General features: G+C 40.3%; 1 protein-coding gene across 1 annotated transcript; it reads left to right on the forward strand.

The window, feature by feature from the left end:
• Positions 1 to 14649: 14649 nt before the first annotated feature.
• On the forward strand, positions 14650 to 16635 carry LOC101279669 (toll-like receptor 13). Its single transcript, XM_012536969.1, is given in 1 exon segment — positions 14650 to 16635. A coding segment is annotated over 1 exon segment (1986 nt).
• The last annotated feature ends 8008 nt before the right edge of the window (positions 16636 to 24643 follow it).

The following is a 24643-nucleotide window of genomic DNA, read 5'->3' on the forward strand; positions in this document are numbered from 1 at the left end:
GCATTCCTGGAATAAACCCCACTTGATCATGGTGTATGATCCGTTTAATGTGCTGTTGGATTCTGTTTGCTAGTATTTTGTTGAGGATTTTTGCATCTATGTTCATCAGTGATATTGGCCTGTAGTTTTCTTTCTTTGTGACATCCTTGCCTGGTTTTGGTATAAGGGTGATGGTGGCCTTGTAGAATGAGTTTGGGAGTGTTCCTCCCTCTGCTATATTTTGGAAGAGTTTGAGAAGGATAGGTGTTAGCTCTTCTCTAAATGTTTGATAGAATTCGCCTGTGAAGCCATCTGGTCCTGGGCTTTTGTTTGTTGGAAGATTTTTAATTACAGTTTCAATTTCAGTGCTTGTGATTGGTCCGTTCATATTTTCTATTTCTTCCTGATTCAGTCTTGGCAGGTTGTGCATTTCTAAGAATTTGTCCATTTCTTCCAGGTTGTCCATTCTATTGGCATAAAGTTGCTTGTAGTACTGTCTCATGATCTTCTGTATTTCTACAGTGTCAATTGTTACTTCTCCTTTTTCATTTCTAATTTTATTGATTTGAGTCTTCTCCCTTTTTTTCTTGATGAGTCTGCCTGATCAATTTTGTTTATCTTCTCAGAGAACCAGCTTTTAGTTTTATTGATCTTTGCTATCGTTTCCTTCATTTCTTTTTCATTTATTTCTGATCTGATTTTTATGATTTCTTTCCTTCTGCTAACTTTGGGGGTTTTTTTTGTTCTTCTTCCTCTAATTGCTTTAGGTGCAAGGTTAGGTTGTTTATTCGAGATGTTTCCTGTTTCTTAAGGTAGGCTTGTATTGCTATAAACTTCCCTCTTAGAACTGCTTTTGCTGCATCCCATAGGATTTGGGTCATCGTGTTTCCATTGTCATTTGTTTCTAGGTATTTTTTAATTTCCTATTTGATTTCTTCAGTGATCACTTCGTTATTAAGTAGTGTATTGTTTAGCCTCCATGTGTTTGTATTTTTTACAGATCTTTTCCTGTAATTGATATCTAGTCTCATAGCGTTGTGGTTGGAAAAGATACTTGATACAACTTTGAATTTCTTAAGTTTACCAAGGCTTGATTTGTGACCCAAGATATCATCTATCCTGGACAACGTTCCATGAGCACTAGAGAAAAATGTGTATTCTGTTGTTTTTGGATGGAATGTCCTATAAATATCAATTAAGTCCATCTTGTTTAATGTATCATTTAAAGCTTGTGTTTCCTTATTTATTTTCATTTTGGATGATCTGTCCATGGGTGAAAGTGGGGTGTTTAAGTCCCCTACTATGAATGTGTTACTGTCGATTTCCCCTTTTATGGCTGTTAGTATTTGCCTTATGTATTGAGGTGCTCCTATGTTGGCTGCATAAATGTTTACAATTGTTATATCTTCTTCTTGGATCAATCCCTTGATCATTATGTAGTGTCCTTCTTTGTCTCTTCTAATAGTCTCTATTTTAAAGTCTATTTTGTTTGATATGAGAATTGCTACTCCAGCTTTCTTTTGGTTTCCATTTGCATGGAGTATCTATTTCCATCCCCTTACTTTCAGTCTGTATGTGTCTCTAGGTCTGAAGTGGGTCTCTTGTAGACAGCAAATATATGGGTCTTGTTTTTGTATCCATTCAGCCAATCTGTGTCTTTTGGTGGGAGCATTTAGTCCATTTACATTTAAGGTAATTATTGATATGTATGTTCATATTCCCATTTTCTTAATTGTTTTGGGTTCGTTATTGTAGGTCTTTTCCTTCTCTTGTGTTTCTTGCCTAGAGAAGTTCCTTTAGCAGTTGTTGTAGAGCTGGTTTGGTGGTGCTGAACTCTCTCAGCTTTTGCTTGTCTGTAAAGGTTTTAATTTTTCCATCAAATCTGAATGAGATCCTTGCTGGGTAGAGTAATCTTAGTTGCAGGATTTTCTCCTTCATAACTTTAAATATGTCCTGCCAGTTCCTTCTGGTTTGCAGAGTTTCTGTTGAGAGATCAGCTGTTAACCTTATGGGGATTCCGTTGTGTGTTATTTGTTTTTCCTTGCTGCTTTTAATATGTTTTCTTTGTATTTAATTTTTGACAGTTTGATTAATATGTGTCTTGGCATAGTTCTCCTTGGATTTATCCTGCATGGGACTCTCTGTGCTTCCTGGACTTGATTAACTATTTCCTTTCCCATATTAGGGAAGTTTTCAACTATAATCTCTTCAAATATTTTCTCAGTCCCTTTCTTTTTCTCTTCTTCTGGAACCCCTATAATTCGAATGTTGGTGCATTTAATGTTGTCCCAGAGGTCTCTGAGACTGTCCTCAGTTCTTTTCATTCTTTTTTCTTTATTCTGCTCTGCAGTAGTTATTTCCACTGTTTTATCTTTCAGGTCACTTATCCGTTCTTCTGCATCAATTTTTCTGCTATTGATCCCATCTAGAGTATTTTTCACTTCATTTATTGTGTTGCTCGTCATTGTTTGTTTCATCTTTAGTTCTTCTAGGTCCTTGTTAAATGTTTCTTGCATTTTGTGTATTCTATTTCCAAGATTTTGGATCCTCTTTACTATCATTATTCTGAATTCTTTTTCAGGTAGTCTGCCTATTTCCTCTTCATTTTTTAGGTCTGGTGGGTTTTTATCTTGCTCCTTCATCTGTTGTGTGTTTTTCTGTCTCCTCATTTTCCTTATCTTACTGTGTTTGGTGTCTCCTTTTTGCAGGCTGAACGTTCGTAGTTCCTGTTGTTTTTGGTGTCTGTCTCCAGTGGCTAAGGTTGGTTCAGTGGGTTGTGTAGGCTTCCTGGTGGAGGGGACTAGTGCATGTGTTCTCATTGATGAGGCTGGATCTTGTCTTTCTGGTGGGCAGGTCCACGTCTGGTGGTGTGTTTTGGGGTGTCTGTGGCCTTATTATGATTTTAGGCAGCCTCTCTGCTAATGGGTGGGGTTGTGTTCCTGTCTGGCTAGTTGTTTGCCATAGAATCTTCAGCACTGTAGCTTGCTGGTCGTTGAGTGAAGCTGGGTGATAGTGTCGAGATGGAGATCTCTGGGAGATTTTTGCCCTTTGATATTATGTGGAGCTGGGAGGTCTCTTGTGGACCAGTGTCCTGAAGTTGGCTCTCGCACCTCAGAGGCACAGTACTGACTCCTGGTTGCAGCACCAAGAGCCTTTCATCCACACGGCTCAGAATAAAAGGGAGAAAAAGTAGAATGAAAGAATTAGTAGAAGTAGGAAGAAAGACAGAAAGAAAGAAAGAAAGGAGGGAGGGAAGGAGGGAGGGAGGAAGGAAGGAAGGAGGGAAGGAAGGAAAAAAAGAAAGAAAGACGATAAAGTAAAAATAAACTAAGATGAAATATAATAAAGTTCCTAAAATAAAAATATAATTATTAAGAGAAAAAAAAAACAAAAACAAAAACGGATGGATAGAGCCCTAGGACAAATGGTGGAAGCAAAGCTATACAGACAAAATCTCACACAGAAGCATACACATACACACTCACAAAAAAGGAAAAGGGGAAAAAATCATAAATCTTGCTCTCAAAGTCCACCTCCTTAATTCGGGATGATTCGTTGTCTATTCATGTATTCCACAGATGCAGGGTACATCAAGTTGATTGTGGAGCTTTAATCCGCTGCTTCTGAGGCTGCTGGGAGAGATTTCCCTTTCTCTTCTTTGTTCTCACAGCTCCCGGGGCTCAGCTTTGAATTTGGCAGTGGCGTGCCGCACAGGCTCTCCGGAAGGGGGCTGTAGATAGTGACCTGTGCTCGCACATAGGCTTCTTGGTGGCGGCAGCAACAGCCTTAGCGTCTCATGCCCGTCTCTGGGGTCCGCACTTTTAGCCGTGGCTCACGCCCGTCTCTGGAGCTCCTTTAAGCAGCGTTCTTAATCCCCTCTCCTCGCGCACCAGGAAACAAAGAGGGAAGAAAAAGTCTCTGCCAGCCGTGGCACACTAACCCCCAGCAGGCTGTGTTCACGCCGCCAACCCCAGTCCTCTCCCCGTGCTCCAACCAAAGCCCAAGCCTCAGCTCCCAGCCCCGCCCGCCCTGGAAGTGGAGCAGACAAGCCTCTCGGGCGGGTGAGTGCCGGTCGGCACCGATCCTCTGTGCGGAAATCTCTCTGCTTTGCTCCCCGCGCCCTTGTTACTGTCTCCTGCGCAGCTCCGAAGCTTTCCCCCTCCGCCACCCGCAGTCTCCGCCCGCGACAGAAACCTTTCCTCCTTCACAGCTCCCTCCCACTGGTGCAAGTCCCATCCCTATCTTTTTGTCTCTGTTTATTCTTTTTTCTTTTGCCCTACCCAGTTACGTGGGGGGTTTCTTGCCTTTTGGGAGGTCTGAGGTCTTCTGCCAGCGTTCAGTAGGTGTTCTGTAGGAGTTGTTCCACGTGTAGATGTATGTCTGATGTATCTGTGGGGAGGAAGGTGATCTCCACGTCTTACTCTTCCGCCATCTTCCCCCCAGAATACTTTTGAGAGTGGAAGGGGGTAATAATTGGATGGGATGACAATAGGCATAAACTGAGACATAATGGTCACTATATATATATATATATATATATATATATATATATATATGAATGACCTGCTTTTCTGATCCTTCACCATGATAGTCACCCTCTTGTAGATACCCATCGCATTTTGTCAATGGCTCATTTAAAATATGGTGAACAGGGACTTCCCTGGTGGCGCAGTAGTTAAGAGTCTGCCTGCCAATGCAGGGGACACGGGTTCGATCCCTGGTCCAGGAAGATCCCACATGCCGCAGAGCAGCTAAGCCCGTGCACCACAACTACTGAGACTGCACTCTACAGCCTGCGAGCCACAACTACTGAGTCTGTGTGCCACAACTACTGAAGCCCATGTACCTAGAGCCTGTGCTCCGCAATACGAGAAGCCACCGCAATGAGAAGCCCGCACACCTCAACCAAGAGTAGCCCCCGCTCGCTGCAACTAGAGAAAGCCCGCGCGCAGCAAAACCCAATGCAGCCAAAAAGAAAATTAATTAATTAAAAAATATATGGTGAACAGGAAATTGCTAAGTATGATTTGACCAGGGGAACAATATTTCTTTCATTCATTTAATCCAAGATTGTGTTAACTGCTTGAGCAGCTCTGTAACATGGTTGGTCTGTTGAACAAAATCTTTAGCTTGTTATAATTTCTTAAAGATTACCAGTATCAATTTTTTTCAAAATTATGTCTATAAAGTCTTTAAATATCTTAGAATGTTACTGATCTGGGCTTGGAAACTTCCAACTCCTATAACATTTTATTTATTCCTATATTGAGTGCTTACTTCTGTGTAGTATAACTTACTTGTGTATGTGAATCCACCTCTCTGTAAATTATTGCTCAAGGGCAGGGACCATGACCTATACATCTTGTCTTGAGCATCACCTTGCATAGTAGCTGAAACAAAGTAGGTACTCAACAAATGTGTAGGAAATGCATTAACACATGAATGCATGAATTTAAAACAGCTATACGTTCTTTTACCAATACCTCAACTATTTTGGCATTCAGCTCCCTCTTAGTCATATTTATTCTATCCTCTCCAACTTGAAAATATTGATTGCTGTTGTTTTGACTTGGAAGCTATAAATAAAATATAATTCAGTAGTCTGGGTTTCTCTTTGTTATATTATGTATGTTATATTCAGGGTGACCAGATGTTGCAGCCTGTACAGCTCAATTAATGCCTGTTATGTTTAATGCCACTTTCACTCTCAAAAGTGTCCTGATTTGCTTGATAAATTATGTGTAGTCATCTTTCTTATGTCATTTTCCTTCTTCTTTCTGTTCAGAACATAACCTAAGATTCCCTCAGGTTGTCCTGTTGTCCCCAGTATGTCTTATCTTATAGGCATGTGTCATTTTTACATTTATCCTAGCTAGGTACTGTCTGCTACAGCTTCTCTTCACTTCTAGAAAAGCCAAAAGGAAGAAGTTTAAATTGCAGAGAATAAGGCTGGAAGATCAGGACTACAAGGAACCACTAAACAAATACTTGTATAAACTACTGAGAGAGTTGTGGACTCTCTTTCCCTGGACCTTGACAGATCAGCTCAGCATTCGTCTGTTGTGTATTATGCATGCAGAGGCCTGCTTGATGGCCTTTGGAAGTCCCTCTCAGCTCTGAGATTCTCTAAATACTTTTTAAAGCTAGATTAGCAGTAAAGGTCAGTGACCTATATCTGGGGCTAAAATCAGCATATGATCCCTGGATGGATTAAGGCACAGCGCAAGAAAATCTCTGTTAGGAAAGGAGCAGATGGGTGGCAGTCTAGACATCTCTTAGTGGAATTTCTGGGTCCATCTTTCTCAAGCTGGGTTCCCAGCCTCATCCACAGAAGTCAGGGGCAGTAGTAGCCTGTGCCCTATGCTGCCTGAGTCATGTTTCTACTCCTCACTTTCCCACTTAGGAGCAGCTGGCTTAGCTTCTGGGATGGGAGAGGGCAGGGTGACCAAAGCCCCATCTGCTCTGAAAGCTCCCTAATGACTGGGAACTAAGTAAACAGCAGTTTTCTGAATCAGCCTCTTGCATAACTTTGTCATTTAAGGTCAAACTTTTCCAGTATTAGTGAGTTACAGTTCTCCTCTCCAACCCCCATGCTACCCCACTTTCATTTCCAGCTCCACCCAGCGCTGGTTCCTGTTGCCCAAGTAAAATAATGCCTCGGTGAACTACAGAGTAGCTTTCAGTCCCCTCTTGGGTTTTGCTGAAATGGCCCAGGAATTCAGAAATGGTTCTTGCCCCCCTGCAGGGTCAAGATGATCTCTGCAGCCCCCTCAGCAACACAGAAACTTTCTTCCTCTGCCCCTCTGCATTGGGTTCCATGGCCCCTCATTTCAATTCTGCTTCCCCTGAGGAGGAACTCCAGCCGGTGGGTAACATATCAAGAGGCTGTGGGCTGACCAGGAGCCTGGTGGCTCAGTGCTCAGCAATAAGCTTTTGGCTTGAGTTACAGTGGATATGAGGCCATTGATTGAACTCTAGCTTACAGATGAGGAAACTGAGACTGAAACAAGTGTATAACTTGAGCATAGCTGGTAAGTGACAGAGCTGGGACTTGAAGCCAGGTTTTGCAGATTTCAAAGCTGAGCCTACTTCTGGTCAGGTCAGCCTAAGAGCTTCCCACCTCTTTTCCTTACTTCCCAGGAATGGGATGGGTTGAGGAGATCAGGTGCTCCCTGTAAGACTTTTTAATGGTTTTAGAGCATGCAAAGGCTTCAGGCTTCTTAGGGTCCAGGCAATATGCAATCAATTAGCAATCCCTCCTGCTGAGAGACGCAATGGAAATGAACTTGCATTAGGCCTGTGTAAACTGTTAAAATTAGGTCTTCTTGTGGTACAGTCTTGGCACGAGTCAAAACACAAATCCAACTTCAATAGCTTTTTCTTAAAGAGAATCTTTTCTGCAGATTTTCTTAAAGGGGCAGCACATGGGTTTACACAGCACGGCAAACAGTGAGGCTTGATAAAATCCCTCTTCTCTTGTCCATCTCCACAGCCACAGTTCAAATCTCTGTCTCTTTCTGCCTCCCCCTTCACACTCTTTCTTTCTCACTCTGTGTTGCTCTCTCCACTTCTTCCTTTTCAACACACATAAAAACTTGTTCTCTGGCTTCCCTGGTGGCGCAGTGGTTGAGAGTCCGCCTGCCGATGCAGGGGACACGGGTTTGTGCCTCGGTCCGCGAAGATCCCACATGCGCAGAGCGGCTGGGCCCCGTGAGCCATGGCCGCTGAGCCTGCGCGTCCGGAGCCTGTGCTCCGTTGTGGGAGAGGCCGCAACAGTGAGAGGCCCGCGTACCGCAAAAACAAAAACAAACAAACAAAAAAACTTGTTCTCTTTGCCTTCAGGCTTCTGGGACGTGTAATGCCCTGGGACGTCTAATCTGTCTCTTGCTCTGGATGTTTTTCACCCGCAGGGAGAATCCCCACCCTTAACGCTAGTGAATTCTGAATTCTGGTTTCCTTCTTGTTAAAGCTGTGTGATGCAGAAATGATCATTAGATTATGCAAATCCTGAAAAACTGATGATATTATCAATGAACATGATGTTCTTAATATTTCAGAACAAATTTAAAACACTTAGGCTTGTCTTTTATGGTCTTCTTGTATCTGAGATATCAAAAAAGCCTAAATTCCTGCTTATCAAGAATTGACATTTATTGAGCACCTGTGACATGCCAGTCCCTGTGCTAGGCAATTTCATCCATGTTATCGTATGTAAACTTAGCCAGGTGTGGTGTGGATTTTTAACTCTCACTTTATAAATTTTCCAAAACTAAGGTTCTCAGGGGTTAAGTCCAATGTTACACAGAGCGAGGGTTGAAATCTGATTCTGAAACCCATATCCTTTCCACTGTATCAAATTACCCCTTATAGCTGAAGTGAGATATAAACAATAATAACAGTTACTTTATGCCTAAAAATATTTGAGGCCACTTCTTAATACTACTCTGTAATTATTAAACATAATTTTGCCATTGAATTAAAAACAATTTAATGATAACCAAATTTGGTGTTCTCTACACCATAAACTATAAAGTAAAAAGCTAGTACAATTTTTATTATAAATGTTTGACTAATCTACAGATATACTGTCTTTTTAACACCCCCCCCAAAAAATCCTTAAGCCTTCCCTTTTGGAAAATGTTTGCTAAACCTTTTGGTCAATGGAGATTTCGCTGAGAATATGATTGGATCAACATTAAATATATGAGTCATGTGGCAATGATATTTTTAAGAGAGGATTATCCCTTTGTTTCCTTTTACTGTTTTTTTTAAATTAATTAATTAATTAATTTTTGGCTGTGTGGGGTCTTCGTTGCTGTGTGCGGGCTTTCTCTAGTTGCGGCTGGGGGGGCACTCTTTGTTGCAGTGCGTGGGCTTCTCACTGTGGTGGCTTCTCTTGTTGGAGCACAGGCTCTAGGCACATGGGCTTCAGTAGTTGTGGCATGTGGGCTCAGTAGTTGTGGTTCACAGGGTCAGTTGCTCTGTAGCATGTGGGATCTTCCCAGACCAGGGATCGAACCCATGTCCCCTGCATTGGCAGGTGGATTCTTAACAACTGCGCCACCAGGGAAGTCCTCCTTTTACTGTTCTTATCCTAAAGAAATCCCTGTATAACTGTTTGTGGGATAGCCATTCAACTAGCAAAATAACATCCTTTCTAGTGGGATTTTCATTGTCCTTTCTGCCAGCTATGGGACTAGAACCTACATGGGCAAACTGGTGGAAGATAAAAGCAACTTGAAATCAGGAAACTTGGGTTCTTCTCATGGCTTTTCTTTTGACAAGTCACTTCACCTCTCTAAACATATTATTTTTTAAGGATTTATACTGAGTCATGAGAGAGATGGGCTGGTCTTTCGCACAAATGGTTTGGCAAGTTAATTCAGTGTATGTGAAATTCTTTCATATTGCTTGTCTTTCTTAGTCAAAAAGGCTGAGTTGAAAAGTGAATTAACATTTATCTCTGAGAAATGAAAACATATGCCCACACAAAAACTTGTACATGAATATTCATAGCAACTTTATTCATAATAGTCAAAAATTGGAAACAATCCAGGTGTCCATCAACTGATGAATGGATGAACCAACTCTGGAATACTATGGAATACATACCATGGAATACTACTAAAATAAAAAGGAACAAACTAATAATATACACAACGATCTGGATGAATCTTTAGGGAATTATGCGGAGTGAAAAAAACCAACTTAAAAGGTCATATACTATATGTTTCCAACTATATAAGGTTCTTGAAGTGACAAACTTAAAGAGGCAGAGAACAGATTAGCAGTTATTTGTTGTGATAGAATTGTTCTCTATCTTGACTGCAGTAGTGGATATACAAACATACATAGGTGATAAAATTTTATAGAGCTAAATATACCACACATAAGTACAAGTAAAACTGGGGAAATCTGAACAAGATTGGTGGATTGTATCAATGTCAATGTCCTGGTTGTAATGCTGCACCATAGTTTTGCAAGAGGTTACCACTGGGGGAAACTGGGCAAAATGTATAAGACATCTCTCTGTATATTTCCTACAACTGCACGTGAATCTACATTTATCTCAAAATAGAAAGTTTACTTTAAAAACAAAGTAAGTAAATAAGGTTTCCTTTTGTCCATTAAAATGCCCTAACCTGAAATGAAGTGTTGAGGCTAAAGAGAAAGAAATTCCAAAGGGTTTAGAATCTCCTGGGTGCTAATTTTAGGCACAGTCTTGTCTGTGCAAATACAGCAGCAGCTGCCTTGAAAAGTCTTTGTTGAGCAGTTTTCTGAATGGCTCCTTTGATCCTGTCAGTTTCTGCAGTGGGTATATCATGGGTAGACTTGCAAGTTGGTTAACTTGGCTCCAGGGTGGAGAGAACCACAGCTCCTCCTTTACTCTGTGGGTACCCCACTTCGAGTTCTATGGGCTGGCTTGACAGGGTCCAGTCCAAAAAATCAGCTGCATCCTTGTGGGAAGGGGGAAGGGGTAAATCTGGCTGTCAAGCACCAATGCATAGCAAAGGACACAGAAATGTTGACTTAAGAGTATATAGTGCTTGAACCCGTGTCCCCTGCAGAAGCCCGTGCACCGCAACAAAGAGTAGCTCCTGCTCACTGCAACTAGAGAAAGCCTGTGTGCAGCAATGATGACCCAACACAGCCAAAAAAGAAAAAAACGAGTATATAGTGGACAGAGGAGGATCAGGAATGGAATCTGGCAGCTAAGGTAGAAAACACTCAACTTTTTGTTTTTCCCTAAAAATGAACTAGCTTATATGTTCTGTATTTGTCAATAATTTTTTCCCTTTTCTTCTCACATAGTTTGCTCCTTAACTAGGGGGAAGCCAGGTTCCAGGTGTTTTGAGAAGTGGAGCTTTAGAATTTCTATAGCAGCTTCGTGCTAGATTGCATCCATACATTTAATTTTGTGCTAGTTTTTTTAATCATTATTTTGGAGGAAAACATATTAAGGAACCTGGAATCAGATGCTCAGCTTTTAGATGCTTTTGGTATAGCAAGTTTGCTACAAGAAAGTAAAACTTTAGGCTAGGGGCTCTCTAAACAAGGGTGAACTAATGACAAAGTTATAAACTAGTCAAAGTTGTCTTTCACGACTCCTGCCTTCACCCTTTGTGTACTCTTTTTTCCCCTCGTTGGGACTCCTTCCCTCCTTGCCCCACACCCAACTGTCCAGTATCCTCATAGCCTCTCCTTACAGACATTTTAGAGATTTTCTGTCTGGAAGGACACAGGAGAAGCTGATAACAAAGGAGGAGGGCTGAGGAACTGGGGTGAGGAGACTTACATTTTTACTGTGCATCATTTTGTGCTGTTTGAATTTTAAATATCTGCATGTACCACCTATTGGAAAAATTTTTTTTAACTTTTTTCAGTAAAGAATTTGCTATCTAGGCAGTCCATGGCATATAATATTTTGGGAAAAGATGGTCTAGGTTGAAGTGATGTAGATCAAACCTTATTTGCTTATAAAAGTTTTCGAAATAAGTGTTTGTGTTCTAAACTGAAAGCCTGATGCCAATTTTTTAAAAAATTAAAATGATTACAAATATCATTTTTAATCAAATGCTAAATGCTATGCTTTAGACTAACCTTTACAAATATGGTAAAAATACATCCTGAAATTTTAAATCTAGTTCCAATGAAAAATATTCTAACCCAATGTAAGACTAGCATGTCTTGACTTTTGGTTCATAAAATATGGTCAGCATAGATATATTTTTCTAATATAGAAATTAAGTAGGGCAGCACAGTGACAATATCATAAAATTGTATTACATAGTATACAGACATCTAGTTTACTGTAGAAATTTCTTTTTTAATTGAAGTATAGTTGAATTACAATGTTGTCTTAGTTTCAGGTATACAGCAAAGTGATTGTTTATATATATATTTTTTTCAGATTCCTTTCCATTATAAGATATTATGAGATGTTGAATATAGTTCTCTGTGCTACACAGTAGGACCTTTGATGTTTATCTATTTTATATAAAGTAGTGTGTATTTGTTAATCCCAAGCTCCTAATTTATGTCTCTCCCTCCTTCCCCTTTGGTAACCGTATGTCTGTTTTCTATGTCTAGGCTCTGTTTCTGTAAATAAGTTCATTTGTACCTTTTTCTTAGATTCCACATATGAGTGATATCATATGATATTTGTCTTTCTTTCTGTATCTGACTTACTTCACTTAGTATGACAATCTGTAGATCTATCCATGTTGCTGCAAATGGCACTGTTTTGTTCTTTTTTATGGCTGAGTAATTATCACAACTTCTTTACCCATTGATTTCTTTATGGACACTTAGGTTGCTTCCATGTCCTGGCTATTGTACATAGTGCTGCTATGAACATTGGGGAGCATGTATCTTTAGTCTACTATAGAAAGTTCTTATTTCTTCACTATCCTTGCCTCATTTTGAATACCACAACCAGACGAGTTTGGCTCTCTGCCCTGTTCCAGTACTTTGAAAAGTTCAGTGTGACAGGCCTAAACTCAAGCTGCAAAAACCAGTGCTGTTTGGGTCTTTGCACAGATTCTTTCCTATTCACTTTCTTGACTGCCTACTCTCTGCTCTCATCTCCCTGGCATGCTGAACCTAGTTCCACAACTGCTTCTAGAAGTCGTTCATTTTGGTTACCTTTAAGTACTTTTCTTCTATGGTTTATAGGCCCCAGCTCCCTGCTCTGGTATTGGCTCTGAATGCTCCTTTGATTGCAGTAACACCAGCAGTTCCAGGTAAAAGAAACCTCCTCCACTAGCCCTGTCCCCATGGAAACTTTATCAACAAAGCTTGTCCCTTTCTGTACCTTGTCAGGGTGGGCAATTTGGATGTTTGGAGCTTTACAGTTTTCCTTCATTTAAAATTTCCTGTGACAAACAGGGATAGATTTTAGGGGTCATATTGGTAACCCTTGTCATCTGTGAGAGCAGAGAACACATTCATCTGGCAATGCCATCTTGTTCAACCCAGTTTCCTTGAGTCACCTCACACTTATGCAAGACATATTTACTTATACTACTACTTTTTCTTCCTCTTCTGCTCCTTCTCCTCTTTGCCCTTCTCCTTCTTCTTATATTTACTTTTGCAATGAAATCTCTCATCCTTTGATCCATTTCCTTCCTGTTGCCTAACAAACTTAAAATGCCTTAAAGCATTAGCCTCCTAGCACTGAATAAATCTACTCATCTCAGTCCCAATACCAGTGGGCTGACTTAAAATTGAAACTATCATTAGATCATTGTTTTTTTCATTTTCTCTGTCATTGACATGGATATAAAGTGTAAGTATAAACTTAGGACACCATCTTTTGTGGAATATTCTAGAATTTATACACCAAATTAGCATTCTTCAAAGTGACCACTGAGATAGAGTTGTTACAAGTATCCCTGTGATGTAATCATTGTTACAAATGGTTGGGGGCTGCTCTTTTGGAATTAAGGGGCGACAGAAGGTAGTGGAAAGAACATGAGGTTCTGAGATGATATAACCTTTGCTTTTTTTTTTTGCCACATATTCTGTGTTTCTATTTATATGAAATGTCCAGAATAAGCATACCCATAGAGAGAGAAAATAGGTTAGTGGTTGTCAGGGCCTACATAAAAGCAAGAATGGAGAGTGATTGCTAATGTGTGCAGGGCTTTTTTTTGGGGGGGGGGCGGTGAAGACAATTTTCTGGAATTGGATAGTGATAATTGCAAAAACTTGCAACTATATTAAAAACCACTTCATTATATACACTTTAAAAGAATAAAGTTTATGGTATATAAAATATACTTTAAACTGCTATTAAAAATGTATGTAAACTTACATCTGATTTCCACATAAATAAGATATAGCCTTTTCTTTGAATTGCTAATCTGTCTCACATTAGCTGTACAATATTTGTGTCTCTGAGCTTCCAGTTCCCCATGTATACAGTGGGGTTAAGACTGTTTATCTTGCTGAGTTTTGTAGTGAGTCATTCATGCCTATGAAAATGCTGGACACATAGTAAGTGCTTGATATTTTCACACTTCTGTACTTACTGCCAATTTATCATCTGTGCAAGAAATTTGTTGCCCCTGTACACTCTCCCTTAGTTGATGGCTCTATTTCCCCCTCTCTCTTTGTGTTCTGGTCAAACTCAACTATATTCTTCCTTAAAAAATTAGGAGTATGAGGGAAATTTTCTGACTTGATCTATATTGAAACTTACAGCAAATAAAATAATTAATTGAAAATCTATAGATGTCATCCCATTAACAAAAAAAAATCTATCATCACTATGATTTAATATAGGGAGGTTGTGACCAATATTATGAGACCAACATAAAAAATGCATAGGAAATGTATGAATTTGAAAAAGAGATATATAACTTCCATTACCTACAGAGAACATAATCATTAACAGATAAACCTAATAGAATAAACAGTCATATTTTAAAAACTATTAGGAGTTCACAAAGCTTTCTATGCTTATGATCAACAAGAACACAAAAAATTAAAAAGTTATGGCACCCTTGCTATACTTAACTAGAAAATTAAATAGGAAAAAATAAGATATTTCTCAATATCTCAATAATAAAATCTAAAAGTTTCTAGGACATACCCTAACACAGAAACACAAAAATTTACAGAGAATATTTTAAAACTTTTTAAAAATATAAAGGAGATTTTGACTAAATGAAGATATACCAAGTCTATATTTGGTGTCGCCTCCTCTGAAATTTACCTGTATTAGAGGCTTTGGTTTTTTGGGAAAATGCCATTAATGCAGGGGGCGTAAAGCGCCTTGCCAACTGTACCAGGCTTTTGTCCCTTGACCTGAGCCAAAGCAGTGATCTCGTTCACCTCAATGACAGTGAGTTTGATGCTATGCCCAGCCTCCAAAGGCTGAATCTAAACACGTGTCAACTTTCCTTTGTCAGCAACAGGACCTGGAATGCCCTCCAGAACTTGAGAGCCCTAGACCTGAGCCACAATAAGTTTAAAAGATTTCCAGAATTTGCATTTTCACCCTTGAGGTACCTACAATCTCTCTTTCTCTCTAGAAATCCCATCACAGTACTCAATAATATGGCCTTCTATGGGCTGTATTCATTGAAGGAGCTCAACTTGGCTGGGTGCTGGATAGTAAAAATTGACAAATACTCCTTTCCTCAATTTCCAAATTTAGAGAGTTTAGACCTTGGATACAACAATATTCGGACACTGAAACGCAGAACATTTCAGTTTCTGAAGAAGCTCCAAGTTCTCATTCTCTCCCAGAACCGCCTGAAAGACATAGAGGAGAATGCATTTTCTGACCTCAATTACTTCTATAAACTTGACTTGGCATACAATATCTTGTCAAGTTTTCAAGCAGGCCTTTTCTTGGGCCTGGAAAATCTAGAAGTTTTGAATCTCAGTTTTAATAAAATTAGTTATGAAACCAGTAGGACCTTGCCATTTCCTCCATTTATGAACCTCAAGTCTTTGAAACAACTCAACCTAGAAGGACAAATACATGGAATTCAGGTTGTTCCAACCAACTTCTTCCAAGGGCTGAATGGCCTGCAAGAGCTACTCCTAGGGAAAAATCCCATGGTATTCCTAGACCACCTTCAGTTTGACTCCCTGCTTAATCTCACAAAGTTGGATATCTCAGGAACAAAATCTGGAGACTGAAGTCTCAGTTTAAATATTTCCTTATTCCAAAAACTCAAAAGACTAAAAATGCTGCACCTGGAAAACAACAACTTAGAGTCATTGACTCCTGGCATGTTCTCTGGATTAGAAAGCCTTCAGGACTTCTCTTTAAGATTCAACAACGTAAGAGTCATTAATCAAAGTCATCTGGAGAATCTGAAGTCTCTGAAGTACTTTGATCTCTATGGGAACAAACTTCAGTGCAGCTGTGACAATGCATGGTTCAAGAATTGGTCAATAAACACAGCAAATGTCCATATCCCCTACCTCTGGGGCTATACTTGTCAGCAGCCAAATATCCAGAGTTTGTTGATAGATTTTGATGATTCTATGTGTAATTTTGACCTAGGAAATGTTTGCTTCTTCTGCTCCTTCAGTCTGGTCCTCACAACCATGGTCTCCTCTTGGTTCATTGCCAAGGTGACTCCGTCTCTATGGTATGGGCTCTACATATTTTAAGCCTGGTACCTGGCCAAGTGGCAAAGGACAGAGAAGGAGTTCATCTATGATGCCTTTGTCTCTTTCACTGCCACTGATGAGCAGTGGGTATATGAAGAGCTTGTTCCAGCCCTAGAAGAGGGTGGCCAGCCCACTTTTAAGCTCTGTCTTCACCACTGGGACTTTGATCCAGGCATAGGCATCTTTGAGAACATCCAGAATGACATCAACACCAGCCGGAAAACTTTGTGTGTGGTCAGTAACCACTACCTGCACAGTGAATGGTGCCAGCTTGAAGTACAGCTGGCCAGCATCAAGATGTTCTATGAGCACGAGGATGTCATCATCTTGATCTTCCTGGAAGAGATCCCAAACTATAAGTTATCCAGCTACCACCGACTCAGGAAACTTGTGAATAGGCAGACATTTATCACCTGGCCAGACAGTGCCCAAGAGAGGCCACTCTTCTGGGCTTGTATTAGAAATGCATTGGGCAACAAATCTGTGGAGAAAGACAACACACAGCTGATTGTGGCCCAGTGACTAGAAGTCTTTGTGACCTCAAATCCAGTGTTGCCCAAGGTGTGTATCGACTAAGAGTGTGACTGAATGTAACTGCTCTGCAGGGAGAAGGTTTCTCATGACCATTATTTGGTTAATGTCCATCAGGCAACTGGAAGAGTGAAGGGAGCTGCCTGAGGAAGCTTCAGGAACAGTGTTAGGGGATGTAATCCCGCTATTAGGGGATTAGATATTCGGAAAGTAGGGCCCTCATATGTGCTTGAGAACATTGCTCAGCTAGTTTATCCAAATCAGTTCCTGTCAAGATAGATTGAACTATACTCCTTCTAAGAACCTATAACAACATATACACCACACACAGGGTTTAATAAAAGCAAAAAAACAAAAGTTAGGATTCTGGTGTATTCTCCTTTAGGGCATGAAATTCCAAAGGCCAGCTTCTGTTTAAGTCAGAGCCCAAGTGTTAGGAGAGTCCTAGTCTGGATCCATTGATTTACTCAATGGGAAGCAGCCTTGATGATCTAGCAGTGCAATGATGACTGCAGGAACTATCACCTAGCTGTGATAAAAGACTTCATAGAGCAGTTTCTGGCAGCTATTCATAGGGTTGTAGCCCCAATGGCTTCATGCTTCAAGCACCAGATACAGACCAGTGTCCTGTAGCAGGCAATATCTGTAGGGAGCAACACCCAGCATAGGGGCCATGGCTCTGGTAGTAGGCAAAAGCGCTACAGATTCCTGTAGGAAGGAATTTCTTACAGGAAAAGTGCTATAAATTCCTGGAGCAAGAGGGGCCATAGGGATCTAGAGGAGATCAGCCTATAGTGGGATTAGTAGGGTACCAACACTGTCCTTTTCTGATTGTCTCTCCATGAGGACTTGGTCTTTGCCCTTTATCCCTAAGACTCTGAGAGGAGTTTGTTGAGGAAGAAAGACCCTGATGGGCAGAATCTTTAGCAGCTGAGGTAGTCAAATGTCTACCTCAGTGGGCCCTTGCCAGGTCTCTCTGTACTACACATGACTCCCCTGTGTGAAGAGAGGTCGGCATGTTTGGGACAGGACTTTTGTTAAATTGTTAGGGAAAAATCCAAGGGCATTTGTGTGGGAAATTGTGAGTTATCAGCTGGATGTTTGTGGGTTAAATATTACATTGTTGCAGGAAAGGTTTACAACTGCCTCATGGGAGATGAAAGAAATATGACATTACTTAATTTTCTTTAAATCAAATGATATCTGATTTTGAGGCCCTGTTCTGCTAGATTGTTAAAAATTCTATCTTAGTCATTATGGGCTCCTCACCCTCACCCACTAACCCCTCATGTTCTTGCATAAAGCAAAAAAAGAAAAAGTTGGTGGAGGACTTTTGTAGAAAGGAAGTGCTCAGGAGTGAAAAACAGCTCTTTTTTTTTTGCATCCTGAAAAAAATGGGGGGCAATTTCTCCAGTCTTTGGTCCACATTACCACTTGTATTGTATGCCCATCATCCAAGCTGGATCCCTGGAGTCTGAGGACTCTGCTGCCTCTGGGCTATGCTTGGCACTGCAGTTTTTGCTGAAATTGGAGATAGCCATTCACCTCCCTGGAGATGAAAAGGGTCTTGGATCCCACCACTCAAGGAAACAGCAAGTAGACCTCTGTTCTTTTCCTGGTCTTACGTAAACTTCACCTCTCTGGGTGCTTCAGTCACCATTCTGTGCCCTGTCCTCCTCCCATCTCACACACACACACACACACACACACACACACACACACACACACACACACACACACACCCTGGCATGATTAAATAAACTAAGACAGGAAGACAACTTCCTGTCTTCAGACAACTTCAACAGGCATAGGAGTATATTCCCTTTGGATGGAGGGAGCTATATTTCTCTTATTCTTCCTGATTCTTCCACAGCAGGAAAAATAAAACAAAAACATCTCTATACATTGTTCTGCCATGAAATTAATAAGTGAAAATGACTAGCAGACTAAGATCATTGGGCAGCATGCCAATCAATGGCTGTATAGGATTCTTTGAAATTACAGTGTGTGACATGAGGGGCACAATACCATGAAGAGGGTGATGGCTGTAGCCTAGTAGGAAAGTACACATTGGTGCATGTGTGTGTAGTCCTTCTTGGAAGGAAAGGTGGATAATTAATAACTTGAACTCGTTTCATTTTCGAAACGATGAGGCAATCATGCTGGAACAGAGACTAAATTTTATACACATATTCCAGGAAACCAGATGAACAGCAGTGTTCACCCATGTACTTGGGACTAGCTACATAATTGCAGGGCCTAATGTAAAATGAAAATGCGGGGCCACTTGTCCAAAAGTTATTCGGAATTTCAAGACAGTGATGGCAGAGCACTAAACCAAGTACAGGGACCTTCTGAGTGTGGAGCCCTGTGTGACTGCACTGGTCACATGCCCATGAAGCTGGTCCTGCTTGTGACTATCAGCCAGGTGAATAGGATTTTCTCCTCACAACTTAAATCTCCAAATAGGAAAACAGTGTGTATTTTCCCACAGAACATATTATTTAATCCAGTAAAGGGATGATTATTTCCTTGAACGAAACTGTCTCGCCAGTCTTTGAGGTCATCTTAAAAAAGAAATGGAATTGTCTTTTGTATTAAAAAAAATGCCATCACACCACCACAGATAAAATGGTGCCATTGTCATTCCTGTTGTTTTAGTCTTGGAATGGACTGGGGCACTAACTCAAGGCATACCCATTATACAAAGGTTTGCATTATGTTTTTACATGTATCAAATATTTACTTAGCTGGGATACAGGGAAATTCATTTCCTAGACCAAATTACTAAAACTATAGGCACTTTAAAATGAAACCATTGGAGCTGTAATTATATAAAAAAGATATTTGGAAATGATTATGTAGTTAATTTCTCTATCATCAATCAATCTGCAGTAACAAGTGGTTTAAATTGGAACAGAAAAAAATTTAGATGAGAAAAAGAGAAATGTTCCTGCCAGTAAAGCTAAAAATATATTAAGCTTAATTTGTTAGAAAGATCTGAATTTTTTTCCCTACAGATACTGAAAAAAGGGATAGAAATCTCTCTGTTTAGAATTATTTATATGGGCCTACCTGGATGATTTTGCAAAATTTATTTAATTAATTTATTTTATTTTTGGCTGTGTTGGGTCTTCGTTGCTGCCTGCGGGCTTTCTCTAGTTGCAGAGAGCCGGGGCTAGTGGGCTTCTCATTGCGGTGGCTTCTCTTGTTGCAGAGCATGGGCTCTAGGTGCACAGGCTTCAGTAGTTGTGGCGCACAGGCTTAGTTGCTCTGCGGCATGTGGGATCTTCCCGGACCAGGGCTCGAACTCATGTCCCCTGCATCGGCAGGTGGATTCTTAACTGCTGTGCCACCGGGGAAGCCCCTACCTGGATGATTTTTAAGCTCATCTTCCAAACCAGAGTTTCAGTGCCAGCTCTGTATTTATGAGAAAGGGATGTCTCCACCTATTGAATATATGTTTCCTTGCAACCACACATTTGCCCTTAATAATAGGATTAGTGATTGAGTTTAAGAGGCAGAGCCAAAATTATTCCTTGGCACACACAGTGTGGTCCAGAGATCAGAAGCATGAGCATCACCTGGGAGCTTGTCAGAAATGCATACTCTCAGGCCCAGCCCAGAGTCTACATGTTAACTGAACCAGAATCTGCATGTTAACAAGATCTCCAGAGGATTCTTATACACATTATAGCTTGAAAGGCACTGGGTTAAGCAATTATTTACATTGAGAAATCTCTGGGAAGGTTCTCCTATCTTCAAATATTAACTCATCTTAGGTTACACAGTGATCAAAATGTAATCAATAAATATTCTTTGGATTTCTCTTCTTGTAATATTTCTCAAAAGAGTAACAGTAACAATACTATAATTTTACGTGTGTGTTGTTAATTACCATTTCCAAAGCACTTTCATACCTGTGATCTCACTTGATAACTTTGTGATGGGTAGCCCATTAAACTAATGCACCCTTATCATTCTACCAGTAAATATGAAGGTAGGTCAATATTGTATTGCTTTTGCCTAAGACCATTAAAAAATCAAAGAATACTTTGATGGTAATCATTTTGCAATATATAAATGTATCAAATCAACACATTGTACACCCTAAACTTATACAATATTATGTCAGTTATATATCAATAAAGCTGGGAAAAAACTGCAAGAATAATATATAGGTACAGTGAAATCCAACTAAATGAGTGCAAAATTGACATAAGAGTTTTGAGATAAAAGATAATATAGTGAGGATATATTTCTAAGCGTGAAAATATAGAAGGGTTCATAGAATCCCAGAAAGAATCTTCATCATTGGGTAGATTTAATTATTATGTCTAAAATAACATTCATTCTAATTGTTCAAGTGAAAAGAAGTGGCTCTGGAAGCTACATATGTGTTCATTTAAATCAGGTAACAACTTGAGTTAGAATTAGCCTAAGAAAATGCAGATATACAATGCAAAAAGGAGAATAGAAGATCTATTAACTTGGGAACTATAAAAACAGGTTTGTAGATATATCTGGACACTGCTGTAAAGTTTTGTCTGCAGATTAAGAAGGTGACATTGACCCAATAATGTCACTTACTATAATCATCTTTGATTTTATTATACTGTACCTGTAGGAGGAATTTAAGCTTGTAATAGGTGGCCTATTGCATCCTAAAACATTTAGGAGGAACTGAGATAAAGCTATTGTGGATTATGGTGGCTCTAAGTCCAGTCCTAACAATTTTGTAGTTTCCAAATAAAGTTCTCAATGGAATCTTTCTAAATTGAAAATCATTAAATAAAGTGACAGAGACAGGGGTTCTAACTGGGGGGAACTGTTTCCCAAGATGAGCAATGTTAAGCATCTAGTGAAAAGCTAAAACTTTTAGGCTCACTGTCACAGGTGATACGTGGCTGCAAACACAGCTTAAGGTGTAGTCCCTGGCTTAATGGAGTTTGCGATCTAATTAGGAGATAACATATATTTGTGTAACAGATAATTAAAATGCTAGTCAAATGAGTGATACAGACAGTAAATGTTAAATTAGAGAAAGATGGCCAGAAGCCGAGTTGCACTAAGATATGGCAATTAATATCAGATGATCAAGGTTTGAGGCGTGACTCAACCACTTAAGAACTGTAACCCTGTTAGTTGACCGCTCTAAACTCCAGTTTTCCACTCTGTAAAATCAGGATAATTACAATAGCTTTCTCTAGGCTGTGTTAAAGACTAAGTGGTCTTGGGAGGATGCCTGGCCCATATGTTAGCTAAGAAATTCACCTTCCTCATGACTGAAGGACCTGGGGCAGAAAGAGCATTGGGTGTCTGAGGATGGGCTTACTGAAAAGGAGTAGCTAGAAACATAGAGGCCACCAGCTTTGTCCACTTCACCATTTGCTAAAGGTCATCCCTAAAGGGAGACCTGGGTTGTTTCCCTCAAAGGATACAGCTCAGATTTGACGGTACTTCAAGCTTTGTAGAGTACTAAAAGATCTCATTTCATTGCTTACCATCCCCTGACATGCCCAACCTAATCTCTATAATCTAAAGTACCTGTGGATGCCCAAGGCCCAAGCCAGCAGCTTTTTAGGGTTAGAAAGAAGATTGGCATCAGTGAGTTGCAGTGATGAAAGGAAAGGGGACCGGAGAGAACGTGAAGTAGCAGAACCGGTTTCCTTGCTAGCCTCTGCACAGTACTGCCACCTGGTGGTTATTTAATAAACCACAATATCTCTTCCTCCCATAGTCTTGTCCTAAAGTACAGCCTTAGTGTTAACGGAGAGAACGTGGTGATGCACTGTATTCGTTTCTGGTGACTACTGTAACAAATTACTACAAAGATGGTGACAACAGAAATTTATTCTCTCATAGTTCTGGAGGCTAGAAGTCCAAACTCAAGGTGTGGGTGAGGCCATGATCCCTCTAGAAGTTCTAGGGGAGAATCTGTTCTTTGCCTTTTCCAGCTTCTGTTGGTTGCTGGCCGCTGTTCCTGAGCTTGTGGCTGCATCACTCGAATCTCTGCCTGCCTCTTCACATGGTCTTCTCCTGTTCTGTGTGCCTGATCTTCCTTTGCCTCTCTCTTAAAGGGACACTTGTAATGGCATTTAGGGCCCACTTGGAAAATCAAGGATTTTCTCTTCATTTTAAGATGCTTAATTCAATGGACATCTGCAAAGACTCTTTTCCAAATAGGGCAGCATAGACAAGTTCCAGGCATTTGATGTGAATATCTTTTGGGGACCATTTTTTGGCCTAACACATTTATTCTTTATTATCATTTATTATACATTGTTGGTAATGAATATATAAAATCGATTGGGACTTCCCTGGTGGCGCAGCAGTTAAGATTCCACCTGCCAATGCAGGGGACACAGGTTCAAGCCCTGGTCCGGGAAGATCCCACATGCCGCCGAGCAACTAAGCCCGTGTGCCACAACTACTGAGCCTGCGATCTAGGGCCCGCGAGCCACAACTACTAAGCCCGAGTGCCACAGCTACTGAAGCCCATGTGCCTAGAGCTCGTGCTCTGCAACAAGAGAAGCCCCCGCTCGCCACAACTAGAGAAAGCCCACGCGCAGCAACGAAGACCCAACGTTTCTTTGGTTTAATAGAAACAAAATTATTTAAAAAAAAAAAAAAGATTGATCTGCTGGCCAGGGCAGGCCAAGAGGATAGGATGCAGGATATAAAGTTTTGAATTTGGGTGTGGGGATGAGATAAGGAGGGAAAAATATAGAGTGTCAACTTTTCTAGGGAAGGCCAGCTTGGGTGGGACAGCTCAGTGAGAGACCCTGGGTGGCTGGGAAGCAGCACAGAGGACTCTGGGCACATGGTGTGGAGGAGAGAGTATAGAAAGGGCAAGAAAGGGGTGGTGAGCTAAGATTTAACTTTTGTTTGTTTTTAATAAACTGAATGTGAGTGGTCCTAACCCTTAAAATCCTCTATATGTATAAGGAAATGGGCACTCTCAAACACTGCTGGTGAGACTGGTGGAGTTGGTAAAATCCTTTTGGAGAACAATTCTACATATATATCATGTACCTCCATCCAGTAATTCTAAGAAGTCTAGAACTCTATTTTAAGGAAATGATCAGAATACAGGAAGATTTATGCACAAAGACATTCCTTATGTCCTTTTTTTATGGTGCTCTTGAGTGTTTGTAAACAACTCAAATGTCTACCTTTAGAAAGTAATAGTTGAGTGAATTATGGTTCATCTATATGATGAAATATTTTATAGTCATAAAAGTATGTTTATGAAAAGTATACCATAACATGAAAAATGCTTTTATGTGAGATGTTAAGCAAAATAAGTAGGAATTATGAATACATACATACATACTTTACACAAATATTAATTCTAAATTGATTCAAGATTTAAAAAAATATGTATATGTCACCTCTTTATCTGTATATATACATATTGAACTCTCAGAAATTGTGCATAAATATTTAGGTGACATAACCACCTCTTAAAAAGCACAAACAGGGACTTCCCTGGTGGTACAGTGGTTGAGAATCCACCTGCCAATGCAGGGGACATGGGTTTAAGCCCTGGTCCAGGAAGATCCCACATGACGTGGAGCAACTAAGTCTGTGCACCATGACTACTGAGCCTGCGCTCTAGAGCCCGCGAGCCACAACTACTGAAGCCCGCACGCCTAGAGCCCGTGCTCCGCAACGAGAAGCCACCGCAGTGAGAAGCATGCACAATGCAACGAAGAGTAGCCCCCACTTGCTGCAACTAGAGAAAGCCCGCGTGCAGCAACAAAGACCCGATGCAGCCAAAAGTAAGTAAATAAAATAAAATAAAGTTATTTATAAAAAAGCACAAACATCATATCGTTTATTTTTGTATTCATCTAGCTCAGTAAAATCTTGCCTCCTGAAGCTAAATATTTTTCCCTCTATGTTTATTTCAACTTTTGTTCCCAAGCAGTTAGGCTTAAAAATTTGTAGATGTATACAGTGTATCTGTGATACATGCTGAATTACTACAGGAACT

The sequence above is a fragment of the Orcinus orca genome, chromosome X (assembly GCF_937001465.1).
Source record: "Orcinus orca chromosome X, mOrcOrc1.1, whole genome shotgun sequence".
In the NCBI taxonomy this organism is placed as follows: domain Eukaryota; kingdom Metazoa; phylum Chordata; class Mammalia; order Artiodactyla; family Delphinidae; genus Orcinus; species Orcinus orca.